The following is a 20,602-nucleotide window of genomic DNA, read 5'->3' on the forward strand; positions in this document are numbered from 1 at the left end:
CTGCAACAGAGGAACAGAGCACACACTGAGAACCTGCCCTTAACTAGCGCTGTTGACTTCATGCTAATAAGTTCATACAAATTTTCATTTCTGAGGCTTCCGAATGACATTTGCTTTTCTTAATTGCATGGAGAGCATTTGAAAAGGATCAGATCTCTAAAGACTGACAAGTCTCCACACAGGGAGTGACCTTCATCAGCACAGCCAATTATGGCAAATAATTCTTCTCCCCAAAAAAAAAAAAAAATTACAGTAAACAAATTTACTTTGGAGGTTCGGAAAAAAAAAATGGAAATCTATGGCAGGCACAAGAGGCTTCTATCTGGCAGCTGGGACTCACTGAAAACACAGATTGTCTAGGAAGTTCTAGTGCCTGGGAGTGGGAAAAGAAACAGAAGCCGGCTCGGGATATTCCGATAGCCGTCCTCCGCCTGCTTGTATTTGCATACATTTCAATGCACATATAGAGGAGGAACATGTGTTCTATGGGAACCATAGCAAAATGAATTACACAGACAGTGTTAGAGATCTAATGATATACGTGCACAATTCACTAAAACAGAAGAGTAGGGAGAGGGGAAAAAAAAGCGTTCACATCCCAGGGCTCTACGTTGGAGTGTTGAAAGCACAACCCACACACATGGCACAGCCTCTCGTACAGAATGCCAAAACTATATTAAAATCTCGAAAGCACCTAACTATTACTAATAGGTTCTGCCTTAATTTATAAGGGAGTATCTTTGATATCCGGTAGGTGTCGCCTGCTCCTTTCATGTTTATTAATTACAGACTAGAATAGATTTGTCATACTTTTTCTTCACGTCTTGGAAACATCAAGATTTAAGACCAATATTTTCATTTTATTTACATCACGTAAATATCAAAATATTGGACAAATTCTCATTTTATTCACATCGCGGAACAATCGAGATTTTCGACAAATTCTTATTTTATTCACGTTGTGGAACAATTAAGATTTTGGTCAAATATTTTCATTTAATTCATGTCGTAGAATCAATCAAGATTTTGGACAAATTTTTTAGCTTTATTTAAGTCGTGGAAACATCAAGATTTTGGACAAATATTTTCATTTTATTGACGTCATGGAAACATCAAAATTTTGGTCAAATATTTTCATTTTATTGACGTCGTAAAATAAATCAAGATTTTGGACAAATGTTTTAACTTTGTTTACGTCGTGGAAACATCAAGATTTTGGTCAACTATTTGCCTTTTAGTCACGTCGTGGAAACGTCGAGATTTTGGACAAATATTCTAAACATTGTGTTCTTTCTTTAGATAACTTTTTGCAATCCATTACCATGACTTTCCTTTTTGCAATCCGGTACGCTGCCTTTCCTTTTTGTAATCCGGTACGCTGCCTTTCCTTTTTGTAATCCGGTACGCTGCCTTTCCTCTTTTTTTTTTATATTTGTTGTTGTTTTTTTATATATGTATACTTTTGTTTTTCTTGATCAAGTATTTTATTAGTAAACATCTTCATTATAGCATTTTTGATTAATCAGCCTCAGTCTCTGGAGTAATATCACAGAATTTGTCACCTTTTTCTGAATTCACAATATTGAGACACTCAAACAGGCCTAATCTTGCCTCATGAAGACTCCTTTGTTCTGCCTGCTAAAATGTCTTGTAATTGTGCTTAGGATGTCCAGATGGCTGGCTGATACTCCAGCTGATAGGATTATACCTTTTACCTCTCTTAGGGCCATCTGTTCTCTTTAACTCACTAAAACCCTGCAGCCTGGATTCAGTTGTCATTATTGCATAAACCTAACTGCATTACAAGTACTTGGCATGCAAATCAGTTGTGTGCTGCAGGCCTGGTGGTGCTGTGATAGAAGTTGCTTAAGGTTTATGCTATTAGTACGTGATTTTTGCTGAAAAAAGTGACACGAAAGAAAAAAAATAACACTATGAAACATGAAAATTTTCTAATATTTTTTTTTCTTTTAATTTTATTTATTTTTTCTTCATTTTCACCGTTGCGATCATTTGCCATGCTTTACGAGGACAGAAGATATTCCATGGCAGACGTCCATTGGAACAGCAGGGGGAATTAGTTTACTTGGAAATGGTCTTGGTTGAGTGTATACATGCTGCTGGTGAACATTAGATTATTGGATAATGAGGTGTTAGCAGGGGGACGATTCATGCAGGTACATATTATTATTATTATTATTATTATTATTATTATTAATAATAATATATTTAGCCTTCTTTTAGATTACCGCCACATGACAAATCTTTGATTTTTGCAGAGTTTTAAAACTGTCATTTACAAAGGTCGATAAATTGGAGATATCAGTCATTTTTTTTTATTTAATCAAAACTTTAATTTATGCATTGTTTTAAAATGGTCAATTATAAAGGGAGATAAATTGGAGATAGCGGCCATTTTTTTTTTAATTTAACCAAAACTTTAATTTTGTCATTGTTTTAAAACTGTCAATTACAAAGGTCGATAAATTGGAGATACCGATCATTTTTATTTATTTTTTTAAATTTCTGGCAAAAGTTAAATTTTTAGATTGTTTTAAAACTGCCCATTACAAAATTAGATAAATTGGAGATGGCGACCATTTTTTTTTAATTTAACCAAAACTTTGATCTTTGCATTGTTTTACAACTGTCAATTACTAAGGTAGATCAATTGGAGACAGCGGTCATGTGAGGGAACAGAATCCATTTTGCTCTTATAGTTTCCATCTTGTCTTATAACTGATGATGTCATAAGGTTCAGCTAACACTAATGGGTGGGAAGTTTCACATTTCCGTTCACGCTCCTACTGCTCTTATTGGTGCATAGTTCAGATGGACAAGGCCTTTTCCTGTGACCTTATATAAATTGGTTGTACATGTACAAATAAAAGGAGAATTCTTTGAGTACACCCGAAGGCGTGTGTGCTGTATTGATTTCCCGAGTGCTTGTAAAACAAATTTTACTAATTTGGAGTTCAAAAGGCATAGAAGGAGTGCATTTTGCTCGCAGTTCTTTTTTTTTTATTTTAATGTAAGGAATAACTTTTGCATTGTTTTAAAACTATCTATTACAAAGGTAGACAAACTGTACATACCGGCTTTCTTTATTATTATTTTATTTAAGGCAAAACTTTAATTTTTGCTTTGTTTTAAAACTGGCCATTAAAAAAGTAGATAAATTGGAGATAGCGGCCATTTTTTTATCATTTTTTTATTAAACCAAAACTTTAATTTTTGCTTTGTTCTTTGTTTTAAAACTGTCAATTAAAAAGGTAAATAAATTGGAGATAGCCGTCATTTTTTTTTTATTATTTTATTTAAGGTAAAACCTTAATTTTTGCTTTGTTTTAAAATTGTCAATTACAAAATTAGATGAACTGGTGATAGCGGTAATTTTTTTTTTTTTATCTTAATTTAAGGAAAAACTTTTGCATTGTTTTAAAACTGTCCCTTACAAAGGTAGACAAACTGTGCATAGCGGCTTTTTTATCATTATTTTAGTTAAGGCAAAACGTTAATTTTGTATTGTTTTAAAACTGGTCATTACAAAGGTAGATGAACTGGAGATAGTGGCCATAATTTTTTGTTTTTTTAATTCAACCAAAACTTAAATTTTTGCACTGTTTTAAAAGTAGCCACTACAAAAGTAGAAAGGTAGATAAATTGGCCTTTTCCTGTAACCTTATATAAACTGGTTATACATGTACTAATAAAGGAGAATTCTTTGAGTACACCAGAAAGCGTGTGTGCTGTATTGATTTTCCAAGCGCTTGGAAAAAAATCTTACTAATTTGGAGTTCCAAAGGCATAGAAGGAGTAAATTTCGCTCACAGTCATTTTTATTTTTTTATTTTAATGTAAGGAAAAACTTTTTCATTGTTTTAAAACTATCTATTACAAAAGGTAGATAAACTGTACATAGCGGCCTTTTTTTATTATTATTTTATTTAAGGCAAAACGTTAATTTTTGCATTGATTTAAAACTGGCCATTATAAAATTAGATAAATTGGAGATAGAAGACATTTTATTTTTTTTTTTATTAAACCAAAACTTAAATTTTTGCCTTGTTTTAAAACTGTCAATTAAAAAGTTAGATGAATTGGTGACAACGCTATTTTTAAAAAAATTTAATTTGAAATAGTTTTTGTTTATTTGTTTAGATTGTATTTATTTGTTTATTTATATTTTTTTTTATTCCTTAACATTTTTAGAATATTTCTTTTTCTCGATTGTTAAACTTTCCTTTATGGCCTATTGTTCTGGAAAAAAGAAAATCTCGAAGAAGATAAAACGGCCTACTCTTCGCTCGATGTTTTTTTTCTTTGCTTGCCAAACAATAGACGTAAAAAAAATAAATAAACAAAATAAATAAATTCTCTTTATTTTACAAAACACGAATCCAATCCTGCTTACGGTCAGAGAGGTTTTTTTTATGTACAGCTTACAAAAATAAATACTTGTGTTTTGCTAACATCATAATAGCTCATTAGAGAGGAGGACGAGCTTGGACCTCTACCAAAACCCAGCACCACAGGGCTGAGCTCGCTAACTTGAACCTATAATGTTGCCAGTTCTGCCTCCCTGGGGAAGAAGAAGACTAGGAGAGAGGATCCAACCTTCTTAATTGTGAACCTCATTAGTGCTGGGTTGCTAGGCAAAACATACACCTATCTTCAGTACATATGAAAGGAATAAACAATACGTCATATGCTATAATGACTCTTGGGCTCAGGGCAACCTCTAATTATTATATTTTGTTCTCTTTTACCTTAGTCATTATTGCAGAAAAACAAATTAGTTTATTTTTTGAGCAGCGCGGCAGATTGTAAATTGCGCTCCTATTTTGATATCTAAATCATCATGTTACACTTAACAATTGAAGCTATTTCATCTTGTGTGTTGCCGCAAAAAACCCTTTAGATAGCTTTTCATCAGTGTAATATGCCGTATAATATATATATATATATATATATATATATATATATATATATATAAATATACACAAATATATAGAAGGATGCAAATATCTGGACATATATATGCCGAAATGCATGCATAAATAATTTTTTCCCCTCGAATTTCTGCAGCTCCCATCTGCAGGACCCAATGACAGGAAGTTGACCTCATAGTAAATTCCTTCGAGATTGGGTAATATCTTTCCAAAACCATTTTTCTTATTTTTTTTTTTCTTTTCTTTTACAAATGCTCAAATGAACTTAGGAATGTACCTCGTGTCCGTGACCAGCAACGAAAATAATATCAAACTGCAAAAAAAGCTGAAGCCAAATCATGAAACAAAAAAAAAGAAGAAATGTTTAAAAAAGTAAAAAAAAAATGGTAAAAAAAAAAACTGGTTGTAAATTATTTGAGCTGAAAGGAAAATGGATTAAAATGGTTGTTAGAAAATTGTATTGTTGTTTTTTTTTTCCAAGTGTTGAGTCTTCGTTGGTTGAGCTAAAAATGATGATATCTCCGTCTGGCTGTTGATCAATGAATTGAGGGTGGAAAAATAGATGCAACGTTGTGTAGTCAAAATAAAGTTTGATGTATAAAAAAAAGCATTGCAAAGGAAAAAAAAGACATGTAAATGTGTGCCTACCATTTTCCAGATAAGAAGGAGCCGTACCTTCTGAGGGGTCAAGGCGGCGGGCCCGCCTTCCATGTTTGGAATTGTTGTGTACAAACATGTTGTCTGAGACGGCCAAGACATGGCCATCGACATTGACTGTTGTTGATACAACGACCTGCAACATAAAGAAAAAAGTACAGCAAAGTGTAAAGTGCACCATTCGCCAAATATTTCATCTTCATCTACTGATCATTGGTAAAATTTGCCAACATTCATAAAACTTTTTCATACCAAATTTGATGGCCGTGAGTATGATGACCATATCATACTACATTACATTTCCAAGCCAAATGTCTCTACTTTTTATGGGGTGAAAATAGGTTGTACATACCAGTAAGTCAACTTCTGTGGCCAGTATGGGACATCAGTTGATCCCACCAGCCTGTCTCTGAATTCCCTCTCAAGAGAACAGGAGGCAAAACGACAAGGGTTCATATAGGGTCATTGGGAAGATTAGGGTCAGTCATGGTTCTTCTCACCTTGTTTGCTAGTCGCTGGCAAGAACCCCCTTTCTAGATCAATTGTAATGTTAGCAAGCAGGAGGGTGGTATATTGACCCAAAGGTCATGAAAATGGGGTGGCATGAGAAACAATCACCAACCCATTCAACCCTTGCGTAAAAAACGAGTTCATCTTTGCTAAGGGAAACCAAGCAGAAACTGATTTCCTAAAACGTGAAGCTGGTGTCTTGCACCAGAGCAGGGAACCCTAGCATTAGAATAAGGAATCCAATTTTATAGCATTAGAATAGGGTTCCTCCATTTTTAGTACCAGAATAAAGACCTTGTTCTGATTTTTTATACGGTTTCAACAACCATGATGTATACCCGTGTTCCACAATCAACGACCACATATGGCTCTTAGCTCCTGTTCCCTAGCGCTCCTATCTGACCGCTACTCCATTATTTTCACATATGGCTCTTAGACCCATTGACATAGCATGGGATCCAGCGTCAAGGGCAAGACAAGATAAGTCCGATCCACCAGCCCAATACTGAACCCCTTACACCTCATAAACATGTATTATAATTTTAGGATATAGAATACTGATATAATTAAAGTTTGCACCTTGACTTCCTAGTTTTTTCTGATTTTCACTGAACTCAGACATAAAATGCAAAAGAGTATACATTATTAGCGATAAATGAACACTAAATTGCTCGAGTGCTCGGTACTCGAATCGAGCAGGTTGGACACTTGGACAGACTGGACTTGAGTAACGAGCATAATGGAAGTCAATGGGAAACTCAAGAATATTTTTGGGAATGCCCTATCAGGAGGGCTTGGGACAGGAGGGCTCTCTCCCCAGCTATCCTATTAGGGGCTTCAGGAAAAAAGAGAGAGAACATGCCGGTTGGGATGAATCAAGCATATTGAGCACCCATAGGATACTGGATCAAGTACCGAGCATCGCAAACACCCTGTTCATCGATTGGGTATTGAGCAGTGCCGAGTGCGCTCTCTGTCATCACTAGTTATTATATATATGTATATATATATATGAGAGAGAGATATTTTTTTTTCTTACTTTATGTAGCACATTTTTTATGTAAAAATGTTAGTACCCTAGCCATCACCCCTACCTCAAGTAATGGTTACAAAAAAGTGTGAAAAATTTAAAAGGAGACGTTAGTAATTAATGAAGACAGTGTTGAAATATATGCACCGGACACAATTCAATACTGTCTTCATTTATTCATTTTTCATCTTCTATAATCCCTATAAATGCCTATGTGGAGTACAGCAGTCAAGATAAGTTTGTCATAGGCTTCTGCGCTCTGCATGGGCAGTGACCCAAATGACAAAGCTCAATCTTTTTGGCCACTGCCTATACAGAGCACAGTAGTTGATATGAATTAATCATGGGCTTCTGGCAGTGACAAAGAAGATTGAGCTTTGTCATTTTGGTTACTGCCTCTGCAGAGCGCAGAAGCCAATGAAAAGCTCATCGCGCCTGCTTGAAAGCGCCGATTATTGAAATCAGCACTTGAAAGCACCAATCATTTGACAGCAGAGAAGGAGCAGAGTTTTGACTTTGGTGTCCAGCACAACCGACCCTGTGGCCTCTAACACTATACACGAAACTCTAGAATCCTCCAAGTTCCCCAGCCATGAACATTGATTTTTTTTTTTTACCCCCCTCCTGCATGTATTTCAATTTCTTAAAGTGAACAGTATTGCTCTATATTGAAATGATTTATAATGAGGCTGAAGTTATGCGTCTGTTCTTGTCGATTCTGGAAATATTAAAAAAATCCTTCTCATGCATGTGTAAAAAAAAAAGTTACAAATCAAAACATTTTACCCATCAAAAATTAATCTGAGGCCTCTCTATTAGGCTGAAGACATCTGTCAATTCTATGATTACATTTACCAGGCAATAATGATGTTTTTGCATATGAAAAGCTTGAATGGAAAATGAATAGCGAAAGTGTTTTCATCCCATGAAAAGTATCCATTCTCAAGTTCATTTGGATGGTGATTGACCCTGGTATGTCAACGGAATTTCCTTCTTTATATTAGACTGAAAGGGTCCTATTCTTGCCGCTCAGGTTCAGAGTGCGGCCATAGAAGAAATGATGGATAGGGCCCTCTTATACTCCAGCTGCTTCACAGCAGAACGACTTAAGGCAGGAGCGAACTTACACATCACAACCTTGTTAACCAATAACACCTAGACCGGCTTCATGTAATAATATATCCTGGATGTGGCTCTATGGCTGGGATTGGACTGGGCAGGGAATTGCATAGCTTTTAGGTCTGCAGATGGCTCCACATGTTGACATCATTCCAGAATGGTCTTTGGGGTCTCAGATAACAACAAGTGCAGGTTAATATGAGAACTCTGGAATGATTACAATAGTTCAGGTTTCAGATTGTCTAAATTAAAGCTTCACAGCCAAGTCAAAATATAATAATACTAGAGGATGTTTAAAATTAGATGCCAAAATGGACCTTTGGATAGATTTATACTACAATTTGTGAATAAAAAAGTCAATGTTTCTCTTGGAATGTAGAATATAATGTATTTTGTTATTATTTTAATGAACTTGTATAGAAAAAAAGCCCTCCAAGTCTAGAACTAAAAAATGTTGAATATTATTCTACACCCATAGGTGCTTAGGATACTAAGTAGATTAACCATTCATTGACATTATTCTACACTAAATGGTGCTTAGGGTGCTAATGAAATTAATCATTGAATGAAATTATTCTACACCCACTAGTGCTTAGGGTACTAAGGAGATTAATCATTGATTGACATTATTCTACACCCACTGGTGCTTAGGGTACTAAGGAGATTAATCATTGATTGACATTATTCTACACCCACTGGTGCTTAGGGTACTAAGGAGATTAATCATTGATTGACATTATTCTACACCCACTGGTGCTTAGGGTACTCTGGAGATTAATCATTGATTAAAATTATTCTACACCCACTGGTGCTTATGGTATGAAGGAGAGTAATAATTGATTGACATTATTCTACACCCACTGGTGCTTAGTGTACTAAGGATATTTAGCACTGATCGACATTATTCTGCACCCACTGGTACTTGGGGTACTAAGGAGATTAATCATTGATTGACAGATTACATTAAGTTATTAATTTCCCATTCCTTTTACCCATCGTTAAACTGTGAGACACGTATGTTTTTAATAAATGGGACATATTGATAAAGTATGGAATATATAGGGCCTGATTCATTAAAGGGGTAAAGGGGTAAGATGCCTTAGGATAAGTCATCAATATCTGATCAGTGGCAATCGTGCCAATCAGCTGCTCCAGATTGTGGTGGGAAATGGAAGTGCTCAGTTGCGGAGCAGGACAGCACAGCTCCATCAATTGCATAGTGGTCATGACCGGGTACTGCATATCCACACCCTATCGAATTGAATTTCATGGAGTTGTGGAGGTCTGCCATTGAACACTTCCACTTGGTACTGGGAACAGCTGATCATAGGGGGGTGTCAGATGTTGCACCCCTACTGATCAGATATTGATGACCTATCCTGAGAGTAGGTCATGAATATAAAATTCTAGAACAATCCCTTTAAAAATGACTTTTTGTTTGGAGCATTTAACTGTCATACACCAATGACAGAAATGTTACTCCAGTCGACTGGAGTATATTTCTGGCATAGTTTACGTCACTGAGTGGAGTAGATTTTTATTAATATGCTAAATGGCTGTTCAAATGTTAAAATGTGCAAAATGTTTGAGTAATTTAAAATTTTGTGACATTTGAATATGTTTTATACCAGAATTCTGGCATGAATTGGGTCTATAGTCTTCTAATAATGTATTATTCCTATAAAATGTTCTCTACATACTGAAGTATACAACACCCAACCAGAAATTGTCTGTTATCACATAGCAAGAGGCATTATGTCACCCTCGGGCAATGTTGGTAGAAGACTGTTACGTCTGAAGTAAATATCGTTTAGGTTGTGTGAAAATCTCATCACTCGTAGGTTTAATTTATTTTTTGTATTTATCAACACTGTAGAAAAGCTGTCATTAAAGATTACCCCGTCATTGGGAAACAGAAGCTGGAAAGTGCCATATGGACTAGTGAGTGTGCCATATGTGGGGCACTTTCACTAACTGCTAGGCAAGAGAACCAGGGGAACAAAGAAAGTACATCCATTTATAGCTTGTGCTATCATATATTCACATAATGATCTATAGGAGTATTGTACAAATGCCATGTACAGCGCACACATACTAATGTCATTCAGGTGACAATAACGCATTTTGAATCAATATGTTATTTTTGGCTTCCTTAAGGGGACCTGTCACTTGTCCTAAATACGTAATATCTTTGCCTAGTATAAATGTCCTCATTCTCCTGAATTTTGGGTTATTTTTCTTTTGTTCCTGCGCCTCTCCATTCCTGAGATATGGCCTCTTTTTCACTGTAACCAAATACAGTCCTTTAAGTCAAGAGGGCGTGTTTATCAGAACTTCTTTTTGGGCGTATTCTTAAAGACCACTCCCAATTGGCTAAAATACTAAATTCATATACAGAGGAAAATTTCATATCTCAAGAATGCAGAGGCCCAGGAACAAAAAGCAAAAAATACCCCAGATTTAGGAGAACAGTAGAATTTATATCAAGTAGTCAAAATTTACATATCTATACCTCTGTCTAGTGAAAAAAAATCAATGTTTCTTTTGAAATGTAAAACACAATGTATTTTATTATTATTTTAGTGGAATTGGTCTTCTATGTGTAGAACTAAAACTTTATGAAACTCTTTCATCACCCACTGGTGCTGAGGGTACTGAGGAGATTAAGTATTTTGTTTTTATTTTACTGGAATTGGCCTTCTATGTGTAGAACTAAAGCTTTCTGAATATCTTTCAACACCCGCTGGTCCTGAGGGTACTGAGGAGATTAAGTATTTTGTTATTATTTTATTGGAATTGGCCTTCTATGTGTAGAACTAAAACTTTATGAATATATTTCAACACCCACTTGTGCTGAGGGAACTGAGGAGATTAATACAAAGTATTTTGTTATTATTTTAGTGGAATTGGCCTTCTATGTGTAGAACTAAAACTTTTTGAATATCTTTCAACACCCACTGGTGCTGAGGGTACTGGGGAGATTAATACAAAGTATTTTGTTATTATTTTAGTGGAATTGGCCTTCTATGTGTAGAACTAAAGCTTTATGAATATCTTTCAACACCCACTGGTGCTGAGGGTACTGGGGAGATTAAGACAAAGTATTCTGTTATTATTTTAGTGGCATTGGCCTTCTATGTATAGAACTAAAACTTTATGAATATCTTTCAACACCCACCACCCAATGATGCTGAGGGTACTGGGGAGATTAATGTAAAGTGTTTTGTTATTATTTTAGTGGAATTGGCCTTCTATGTGTAGAACTAAAACGTTATGAATATCTTTCAACACCCACTGGTGCTGAGGGTACTGAGGAGACTAATAAAAAGTATTTTGGTATTATTTTAGTGGAATTGGCCTTCTATGTGTATAAATATAACTTTATGAATATCTTTAAACACCCACTGGTGCTGAGGGTGCTGAGGAGATTAATCATTGATTGGCAGAGTACACTGCAAAGTTATTGGCAAATGTTGTATTAGTTTCTCATTCCTTCTTTCCAGGCAAATGTTTTAAATGAATGGGACTTATTTATTAATTTATATAGGTCCTGATTCATTAAAGGTTGTGTTTGTGACCCTTACATTGATGGCCATAGCAAGTGACAGGTCTAAAATTAGGAAAACACAGTTGTATTTTTTCATAAACAGTGCCATTACTGTCTACAGGTTATGCCTGTTATTGCAGGTCAGGTCCATTAAAGTGAATGGGACAAAGCTGCAATACCATGCACAACCTGTAGACAGGGATGGCGCTGCTTTTCGAAAAGGGAATTCAGGATACCGCCTTTAACGTTCTCAACTTTTTCCTTCTTTTTTTCTAATATTACAGAAGTTTTATAATATGTAGCATTGGATTAAAGGAATTGCCCTTTATTATAATTTCTAGAGCTGGAATAACACCTATGACCAGTCTGACCCCGCGCTATGAAGACGTGCAGCTTTTCCTTACCAGACTACAAGGTGAATCGCATTTTGACAAGGGCATATTAGTCAGGAAATCATTGATATTATTTCTCCTTTTAGCCTTTTTCTATTTATGCGGAGGGAGGAATTTATCTGGAACAAGTGCCTAATTAAAAGTCGAAAGGGAAATAAAAAAATAACTAAAAAACAAGCGTTGTAAGTCAAGCTGATGATTTGAGAGAGGTCAGGAGACTCGGTGCAGCTGTACAAAATGCAGGATGCCTGCTTTCCATACTAAAGTGCACAGCGCGTTTCAGTCCTCCTCCACTCCACACTGTATGAAACACACAGGCAAGGGAGAAAAAAAAAAAAGAGCCAGGGAGAAAACATGACTGTCTTTGCTGTGTCAATTTATATATAGGTCAGTCACCAAGGGAAAATAACAGTTCAGTGGAAAAAAAAAAAGACGTTTGTTCTATATTAACTCTATGGGGTCGGTAGCTTGGTATTACAGACTCACAGATGCTAAATATAGGATGGTGGTGCATAATGCAATTGGAAATTAAGGCTGGAGGGATCTAGTGTTGTCATTTAGTCACCGGCAGTCCCAGCGTTGACCACAGAATCATCTTTTGACTGATGCTTCTCGCAGTTATCAGGAAGACAAAGAGGAGACTTTTAGTCATCCCGGGCTTGACCTTCTGCTCGGCTCCCATGGATCAATATTACCAATGGCACTTGAAGCTGAGAACCATGAGAAATGGAGGCTCACTGAAGTGTTGTGAAGGATGGGATTTTTTTTTATATATATATATTTTTTTTTAGGAAGTCCTAACTGTAAGATATATGAATACGGACAGGGAATAAAACCTAAAGCATAAAACAGATGTCTCCATGCATGATGTGGGCAATAAATGTGATTTATAGTAGGCGCTGCTATGGGTAAACACTATTTTTCTGTGTGCTGTCTGTTATTTATTTTTTATTTTTATTTTTTTGCCAGGGGTCACTTTTAATAGATTGTTTGTAAATCTATGGGATACCTCACTTTATCAAAATGTGGATTTTGATACCTATATTGACCTTCAAATATGTTCATATTAACTATATGATGTATAATAGAAAAGTGAAAATCAAAGCGAATTCTAAAATGAAACCCATTTCCTAATTATCGCCCCGTTATCTTTTCCCAGCAGTGTTAAGTATCAGGTTTCAAGTCACATATACAGAATATGTTCCATAGCTAGAAATCAAAATGAGCTCTCCTCCAGAAGGAAGAAAACTATCTCCCTAGCGCCACCTATTGGTTGTCTTCCTTCTTCCCTTCACGCTTTTCTTCAATCTTCCAGTCATTTTTACTTTTACGTTCCAAGTTCCATATCAACAATATGCTACATATCTGGAAATGATAATGAGCTCTCCTCCAGAAGGAAGAAAACTATCTCCCTAGTGCCACCTACAGGTTCTCTTCGTTCTTCTCTTCCTGCTTTTCTTCAATCTTCCAGTCATTTTTACTTTTACGTTCCATATCAAGAATGTTCTACATCTATAGAAATTAGAAATGATAATTAGCTCTCCTCCAGAAGGAAGAAAACTATCTCCCTACTACCACCTATAGGTTCTCTTCCTTCTTCTCTTCCTGATTTTCTTCTATCTTCCAGTCATTTTTACTTTTACGTTCCATATCAAGAATACGTTACATATCTGGAAACGATAATGAGCTCTCCTCCAGAAGGCAGAAAACTATCTTCCTAGTGGTTCTCTTCCTTCTTCACTTCCAACTTTTCTTCAATCGTCCAGACATTTTTATTTTAATGTTCCAAGTTCCATATCAATAATATCTTACAAAGCTGGAAAAGAAAATGAGCTCTCCTCCAGAAGGAAGAAAACTATCTCCTTAGCGCCACCTATAGGTTCTCTTCGGTCTTCTCTTCCTGCTTTTCTTCAATCTTCCAGTCATTTTTACTTCTACGTTCCATATCAAGAATACGTTACATATCTGGAAATGATAATGAGCTCTCCTCCAGAAGGAAGAAAACTATCTTCCTAGTGCCAGCTATTGTTTCTCTTCCTTCTTCACTTCCAACTTTTCTTCAATCTTCCAGTGATTTTTATTTTTACGCTCCATGTTCCATATTAATAATATGTTACATTGATAGAAATGAAAATGGGCTCTCCTCCAAAAGGAAAAAAATTATGTCCCTAGTCCTACCGATTGGTTCTCTTCCTTCTCCTCTTGCAGTTTTTCTCCATTCTTTCAGTATTGTTTACTTTTACGCTGCACGTTCCAAATCAAGAATATGTTACGTAGCTAGAAATGCAAATGAGCTCTCCTCCAGAAGGAAGAAAACTGTCTTTATAGTGCCACTTATTGGTTTTCATACTTGTCCCCATCCCTCTATTCTCCTCTCCTCCAGCTGTATTTAGCATCAGGTTCCAAGTTGCAAATCAAGAATACGTTACATAGCTAGAAATGCAAATGAGCTTTCCTCCAGAAGGAAGAAAACTGTCACCTTAGTGTCACCTGTTGGTTTTCTTCCATCTTATTGCCCTTTTCTCCATGTTTCCAATAGTTTTTACTTTTACGATCCAAGTTCCATATCAAGAATATGTTACATATCTGGAAATGATAATGAACTCTCCTCCAGAAGGAAGAAAACTATCATCCTAGTGACACCTATTGGTTCTCTTCCTTCTTCACTTCCAACTTTTCTTCAATCTTCCAGTCATTTTCACTTTTACGTTTCATATCAAGACTACATTACATATCTGGAAATGATAATGAGCTCTCCTCAAGTACGCTCCATGTTCCATATTAAGAATATATTACATTGATAGAAACGAAAATGGGCTCTCCTCCAGAAGGAAGAAAGATATGTCCCTAGTCCTACCTATTGGTATCTCTTCTTTCTTCTCTTCCAGTTTTTCTCCATTCTTCCAGTAATTTTTACTTTTACGCTGCTCGTTCCAAATCAAGAATATGTTACATAGCTAGAAATGCAAATGAGCTCTCCTCCAGAAGGAAGAAAACTGTCTCTATAGTGCCACTTATTGGTTTTCATACTTGCCCCCATCCCTCTATTCTCCTCTCCTCCAGCGGTATTTAGTATCAGGTTCCAAGTCGCATATCAAGAATATGTTACATAGCTAGAAATGTAAATGAGCTTTCTTCCAGAAGGAAGAAAACTGTCACCTTAGTGTCACCTGTTGGTTTTCTTCCATCTTCTTATCGCCCTTTTCTCCATATTTCCAATAGTTTTCACTTTTACGTTCCCAGTTTTATATAAACAATAAGTTACATTGCTAAAAATGCAAATGATCTTTTCCCCAGAAGGAAGAAAGCTGCCTCTGTAGTGCCAGTTATTGGTTTTCTTCCTTCTTCCTATCCCATCTTTTCTCAGCTCATATGGGAGTTTTTAGTACCAGGTTCCAAGTTCCATATTAAGAATATGTTATATAACTAGAAATATAAATGAGCTCTCCTCCAGAGGGAAGAAAACTGTCCCTCTTTTGCCATCTAATTGTTTTTTTCCTTCTTGGAGAGAGGTAATTTACATACTTTTTCCCACGGAGCATTGCCTGGCTTATAAGACTCCCTAAGATAGGTAGAGGTTTCTGTTAGGAGAAAGAGAATTCCAAGAACATATAACTAGATTTACACTATATAAATAGTCATAGTGGCAATGTATTTTTTGGAGTGAATTTCATTGGTCTAGAGCCAATGATGATTATTAGGGATGATCGAATACCACAAATATTCGCCTTTGCGAATAATCGCCGAATAGGTCGTCGCTATTCGACTATTCGCGAATATTCGATGCGTAATGTAAGTGGGAAACCCGAATAACAACTATTCGGAACTATTCAGGTTTCCCATAAACTTACATTGTGCATCGAATATTTACATAGCGGCAAACTATTAATCGGATATTCACGAAGCCGAATATTTTGATATTCGATCATCCCTAGTGATTATTTTGATATTACTCATAGGGATTAAATACTGAGTACATTGTGACCATGTGTGAACAGTGGGTAATGCATGATACTTTGGTCCTGCATTGGTGTCTGTTCACTTATCACAAGAAAAGTATTATAAGTCCTCTTCACAGCTCTATAGTATTGGCCTTTGTTCAGTCTCAATAGATCTTTTTGTCTTTTAGGTTTTATCCTAAACTTCTAGGAGTGCTAATTCAGAAGTGAAGAGCGTAATCTTCCTACAAGATCTTAATGATCTGTGAGAAGAATATACAGGTGCACTGCTTGAGTAGACCTTCTATTCTTTTGTCTCTCATGAGGAATTCTTGAGGCATATTTAACCACCACATCCCATAGACACAGGCACGTTCGATGGTTGGCTGGTTCCAACAAAATCACTAGAATAAGATATAAATTAAGCTAACATATATAGACATCTTTTAAGATATAAATTAAGCTAACATATATAGACATCTTCGATTTTATGGTAAATCTTTTCTTAAATTGGATAATTAGGGAATTGGTATCAACTAACAATATTTTCTGTCCAATTGTATCCATCAATCAGATGGCTCATCAACAACACCAATGAGCCAACCAACGTGTGTTAGCAGATTATGAAATAACCAAATTTACAATCACGTCAAGAGATTACAGTATTTTTGGACCATTTGATACCATTGGGGATAAAGTTTGTGAATTGACTTGGATATTTATAATTTTTTTCATAAAAATTAAACAATAATATTTAGGTATCCATAGAGAGAAGATGGCAGATTGGATGTTTTTGACTATGGAAATGCACATTTATTGGTTTATACCAACAGATCAATAGACTGACGTCCCATATTGCCATAACTGGTCAGATCGTTCTTGACGCCTCCAGTGGGTACAGAGCCAATCATTTTGCCATCATGGTTACATCAACATGTAAGTTGTCATATCTCACGGCACTGGGCCGTCTACATCAGAGTACCTGGAATCGTCGCATATCTCTCGGATTCCCTGCATTCTTCAGGCAGTTCTGATTACACTTGAGGAAAAACTTTAGGAAGAATCTAAGGAAAGAAAGAGAGAGAGTGGAAAACCATAAATAATGATGGAACGCATAACTGACAATCTCAATGAACAGAGTTGAATGTTTATGAAATTGAGATCTAGAGTTGAATGATGCAAGCTAGAACACAATACTACATGGATATTGTAGAACCTGAAGGTGCCCATACACATTCACATGTTGGTGGCTAAATACCGGTTGGGCCACCAACCAATCATCCCGATTGCCCCAACTAAAATGCTTATCTCCATTGAGAACAAAAGGATCAGTTGTTAGAATTCAACATTCCCCCTACATCATCTGTCAGTGTAGCCAGGTGGCCTTTGGTCTGTCCCGTCAAAATCATTACATTTGGCCAACTCTGTGAAAAGACTTCTTAATCGGGTTGTCCACTACTCTGATAACCCCTTCATAAAAACCATATTCCCCAGTGTAAAATAAAAAAAAAAAACAGATCCTGCCTGTTCCGGCACTGTACCAGGGAAGTTGGCATAGGGGCTCTCAGGGCTCACGTGATATTATCATGACATGTGAGCACTGCAGCTGATCAAGGGCTGCTAGTTGGCTACAGTTCTCACTGTCCAAGGTTCGTCTGTAGGAAGGGTGAGCGAAGCAACTAGAGATGAGTGAACTGTAAAGTTTAGGGTTTTCACCGTACATAGACTTTTAAAATAGTCAGTGTCCGAGTTCGGAGCTTGGGAGCTGTACGTATGCTAACCACTTCATCAAGCATCGCTGTGCTCGAGTACACTCGGTGCTCGGCCCAGTGCGAGACACTTGAAGTTTTTGAATGGCACTCACTGGGGGTAACAACAGCGTGATCGGATGTAGTGTAAACAAACAAAAAAAATGTCCTCCCAACCCCGGAAGTGCTGTCTGTATGTGGGCAGAGAGTCAACCTTGCCCAATCAGTGACTTCAAATGGGGTTTAGGGTCCGGGATCAACTTCAGGTCAAGTGCTGGTCCAGTACAGAACTTTATCTAAAGTCCAACTGGACTCGGTGAACCCAAACTTCCACGGGTCCGCTCATCTCTAGAATCAACTACTTAATGGTTGCAGGGCTCACGTGATATAACAGTGTCACATCAGCCTTGGGACACCCAACACTGGGAGGTATCTCCTATTTATATTTTACACTGGGGAATATATTGTTTAAGAAGGAGTTTTCCGAGTAGTCGACAACCCCTTTAGGATTTCATACAGCAATGGCTTTTTCCCCCATAACTTTTTGGATTTTTTTTTTTTATCTATCGGACTTATTATTTAATCGTGATAAAAATTGAATGGAGCATTTTTTTTTTACATTAAGGGGTACTTTACACGTTGCGACATCGCATCCGGAGTATCGTCGGGGTCACGTCGTTAGTGACGCACATCCGGCGCCGGTAACGACATCGCAACGTGTAAATCCTAGATGCGCCGATAAACGATTGCAAAAGCGTCGAAAATCGGTGATCTGTGTAGCATCGGACATTTTCATAATGTCGGTTCGACCGCCGGTACGATGTTGTTTGTCGTTCCTGCAGGTCCACACATCGCTGTGTGTAAACCCGCAGGAGCGACAAACATCTCCTTATCTGCGTCCACTGGCAATGCGGAAGGGAGAAGGTGGGCGGGATGTTATGTCCCACTCATCTCTGACCCTCCGCTTCTATTGGCCGGCCGATTAGTGACGACGCGGTGACGTTGCTGTGACGCCAAACGCACTTCCCCCTTGAGGGAGGGATTGTTCGGCGGTCACAGCACCGTCGCCGAGCAGGTATTTGCGTGAGAAGTTGCCGTAGCGATAATGTTTGCTACGGCAGCAATCACCACATATCACATGTGCTCAGGGGCGGGTGCTATCGCGCTCGGCATTGCTAGCCGATGCTAGCAATGTTGCAATGTGCGAAGTATCCATAACTGTGCCTTGCTTGTCTAATGGTTGTGTCCGTTATTGCCTTTCATTGCAATTAAATAAATGGAGTGGACATTCACGTTGTTTGTCCTCCTCATTCTGGGTGACCTACTTAAGATCCTATATAAGTTGTTGTCATGCATTATTTATAATAAACCCCACTTTTCAGGAATTGATAAACTTCCAAAAACACCAAAATTTCCAAAGAAAATAGGATAGCCATTTTTTGCGAGGTTATTTCACATAAAAGATTAAAATAGCAAATTAATAAAAGCATGGTGATTAATAAAAATGGAATTCTTAAAAAAATGTTTGCATTGAATTCCGAGCAGAATGTTTTGGTCGATGGAGCAAAATCTATTTTTGCGTGTTGTACATTTCTCCGATAATTTATATTACAAAGCAAACCTCTGCTCATCTGCTCTAACAATGGCACAAAAACACCCATATGCCATGAGCGTACAGTAAGTCACTTGATATTCCACCCACCAATTTCTCCTAACTACTACCCTGCAATTACACAGCGCACGTTCTGTTGCGAGGTAAATTAGGCACACCTGCGGCCAGACTTCATTTGAACTGCATCAGAAAAAGGACCTAACAAGGTGAGAACGTGCCTCAAAGTTATAGTCCTGTCAAGCAATTAGGTTTTCACTTCTGGGACATCCGCACAGTGCAATTATGCCACACATTACAACCTGGCTAATCTGCTGAACAAATGTCATGTCTCCGAGAAGCTAGTAAAAGCGGTTCATCTGCAAATGTGTCTGCTCTTAAGCCCCTGCCTTATGCATGGAACAAGCCATGGTGCGATCTGATTAAATCATGTTACTGGCTCTTAGAAGGGAAAAAAAAAATCTGCAAGCATTTTAAACCACTTATAAGTGACATGAACCTCTCCATACATTAGGCCTGAGGCCATAATTCACCCTCTTATAATCGGTTTATACACCGTTTACAAGCTATTGTGAAGATCCACTTATCTCATAAACAGGTCCATGATCTTCTGTTATCAGAGAACGTCATTAGGAATGCAAATGAATCCATATCAATACTTGCTTCAGTGCTCAGCTTGTAGCATGGCCCAAACATTGCTGAATATTACTTGGGCCTGGGTATTTACTAGATACTACTTAGGTCTAGGCATTACTAATTACCACTTAGGCCTAGCTAATTATTACTTGCTATTACCTAGGCCTCAGTATCACTAAATACTACTTAGGCCTAAGCATTACTAATTACCACTTAGGCCTAGCTAATTATTACTAGCTATTACCTAGGCCTCAGTATCACTAAATACTACTTTTGCCTAGGCAGTATTAATTACCACTTAGGCCTTGCTAATTATTACTAGCTACTACCTAGGCTTCAGTATCACTACATACTACTTAGGCCTAGGCATTACTAATTACCACTTAGGCCTAGCTAATTATTACTAGCTATTACCTAGGCCTCAGTATCACTAAATACTACTTAGGCCTAGGCATTACTAATTA

At 37.0% G+C, this 20,602-nt stretch overlaps 1 protein-coding gene across 21 annotated transcripts in view; it reads right to left on the reverse strand.

The window, feature by feature from the left end:
• Positions 1-20,602, reverse strand: part of EBF3 (EBF transcription factor 3) — a 213,166-nt gene that overhangs the window by 63,131 nt on the left and 129,433 nt on the right. For 14 of the 21 annotated variants that reach the window (XM_075348454.1, XM_075348459.1, XM_075348453.1 and 11 more), the window contains exons 7-8: positions 17,128-17,209; positions 5,601-5,745 (exon numbers count right to left, since the gene is read on the reverse strand). In XM_075348454.1, the coding sequence (XP_075204569.1) occupies positions 5,601-5,745; positions 17,128-17,209 (227 nt within the window). The remainder of the gene's footprint in view (positions 1-5,600; positions 5,746-17,127; positions 17,210-20,602) is intronic. The other 7 variants (XM_075348456.1, XM_075348464.1, XM_075348457.1 and 4 more) reach the window with 1 other exon arrangement.

The sequence above is a fragment of the Anomaloglossus baeobatrachus genome, chromosome 5 (assembly GCF_048569485.1).
Source record: "Anomaloglossus baeobatrachus isolate aAnoBae1 chromosome 5, aAnoBae1.hap1, whole genome shotgun sequence".
Lineage (NCBI taxonomy): Eukaryota > Metazoa > Chordata > Amphibia > Anura > Aromobatidae > Anomaloglossus > Anomaloglossus baeobatrachus.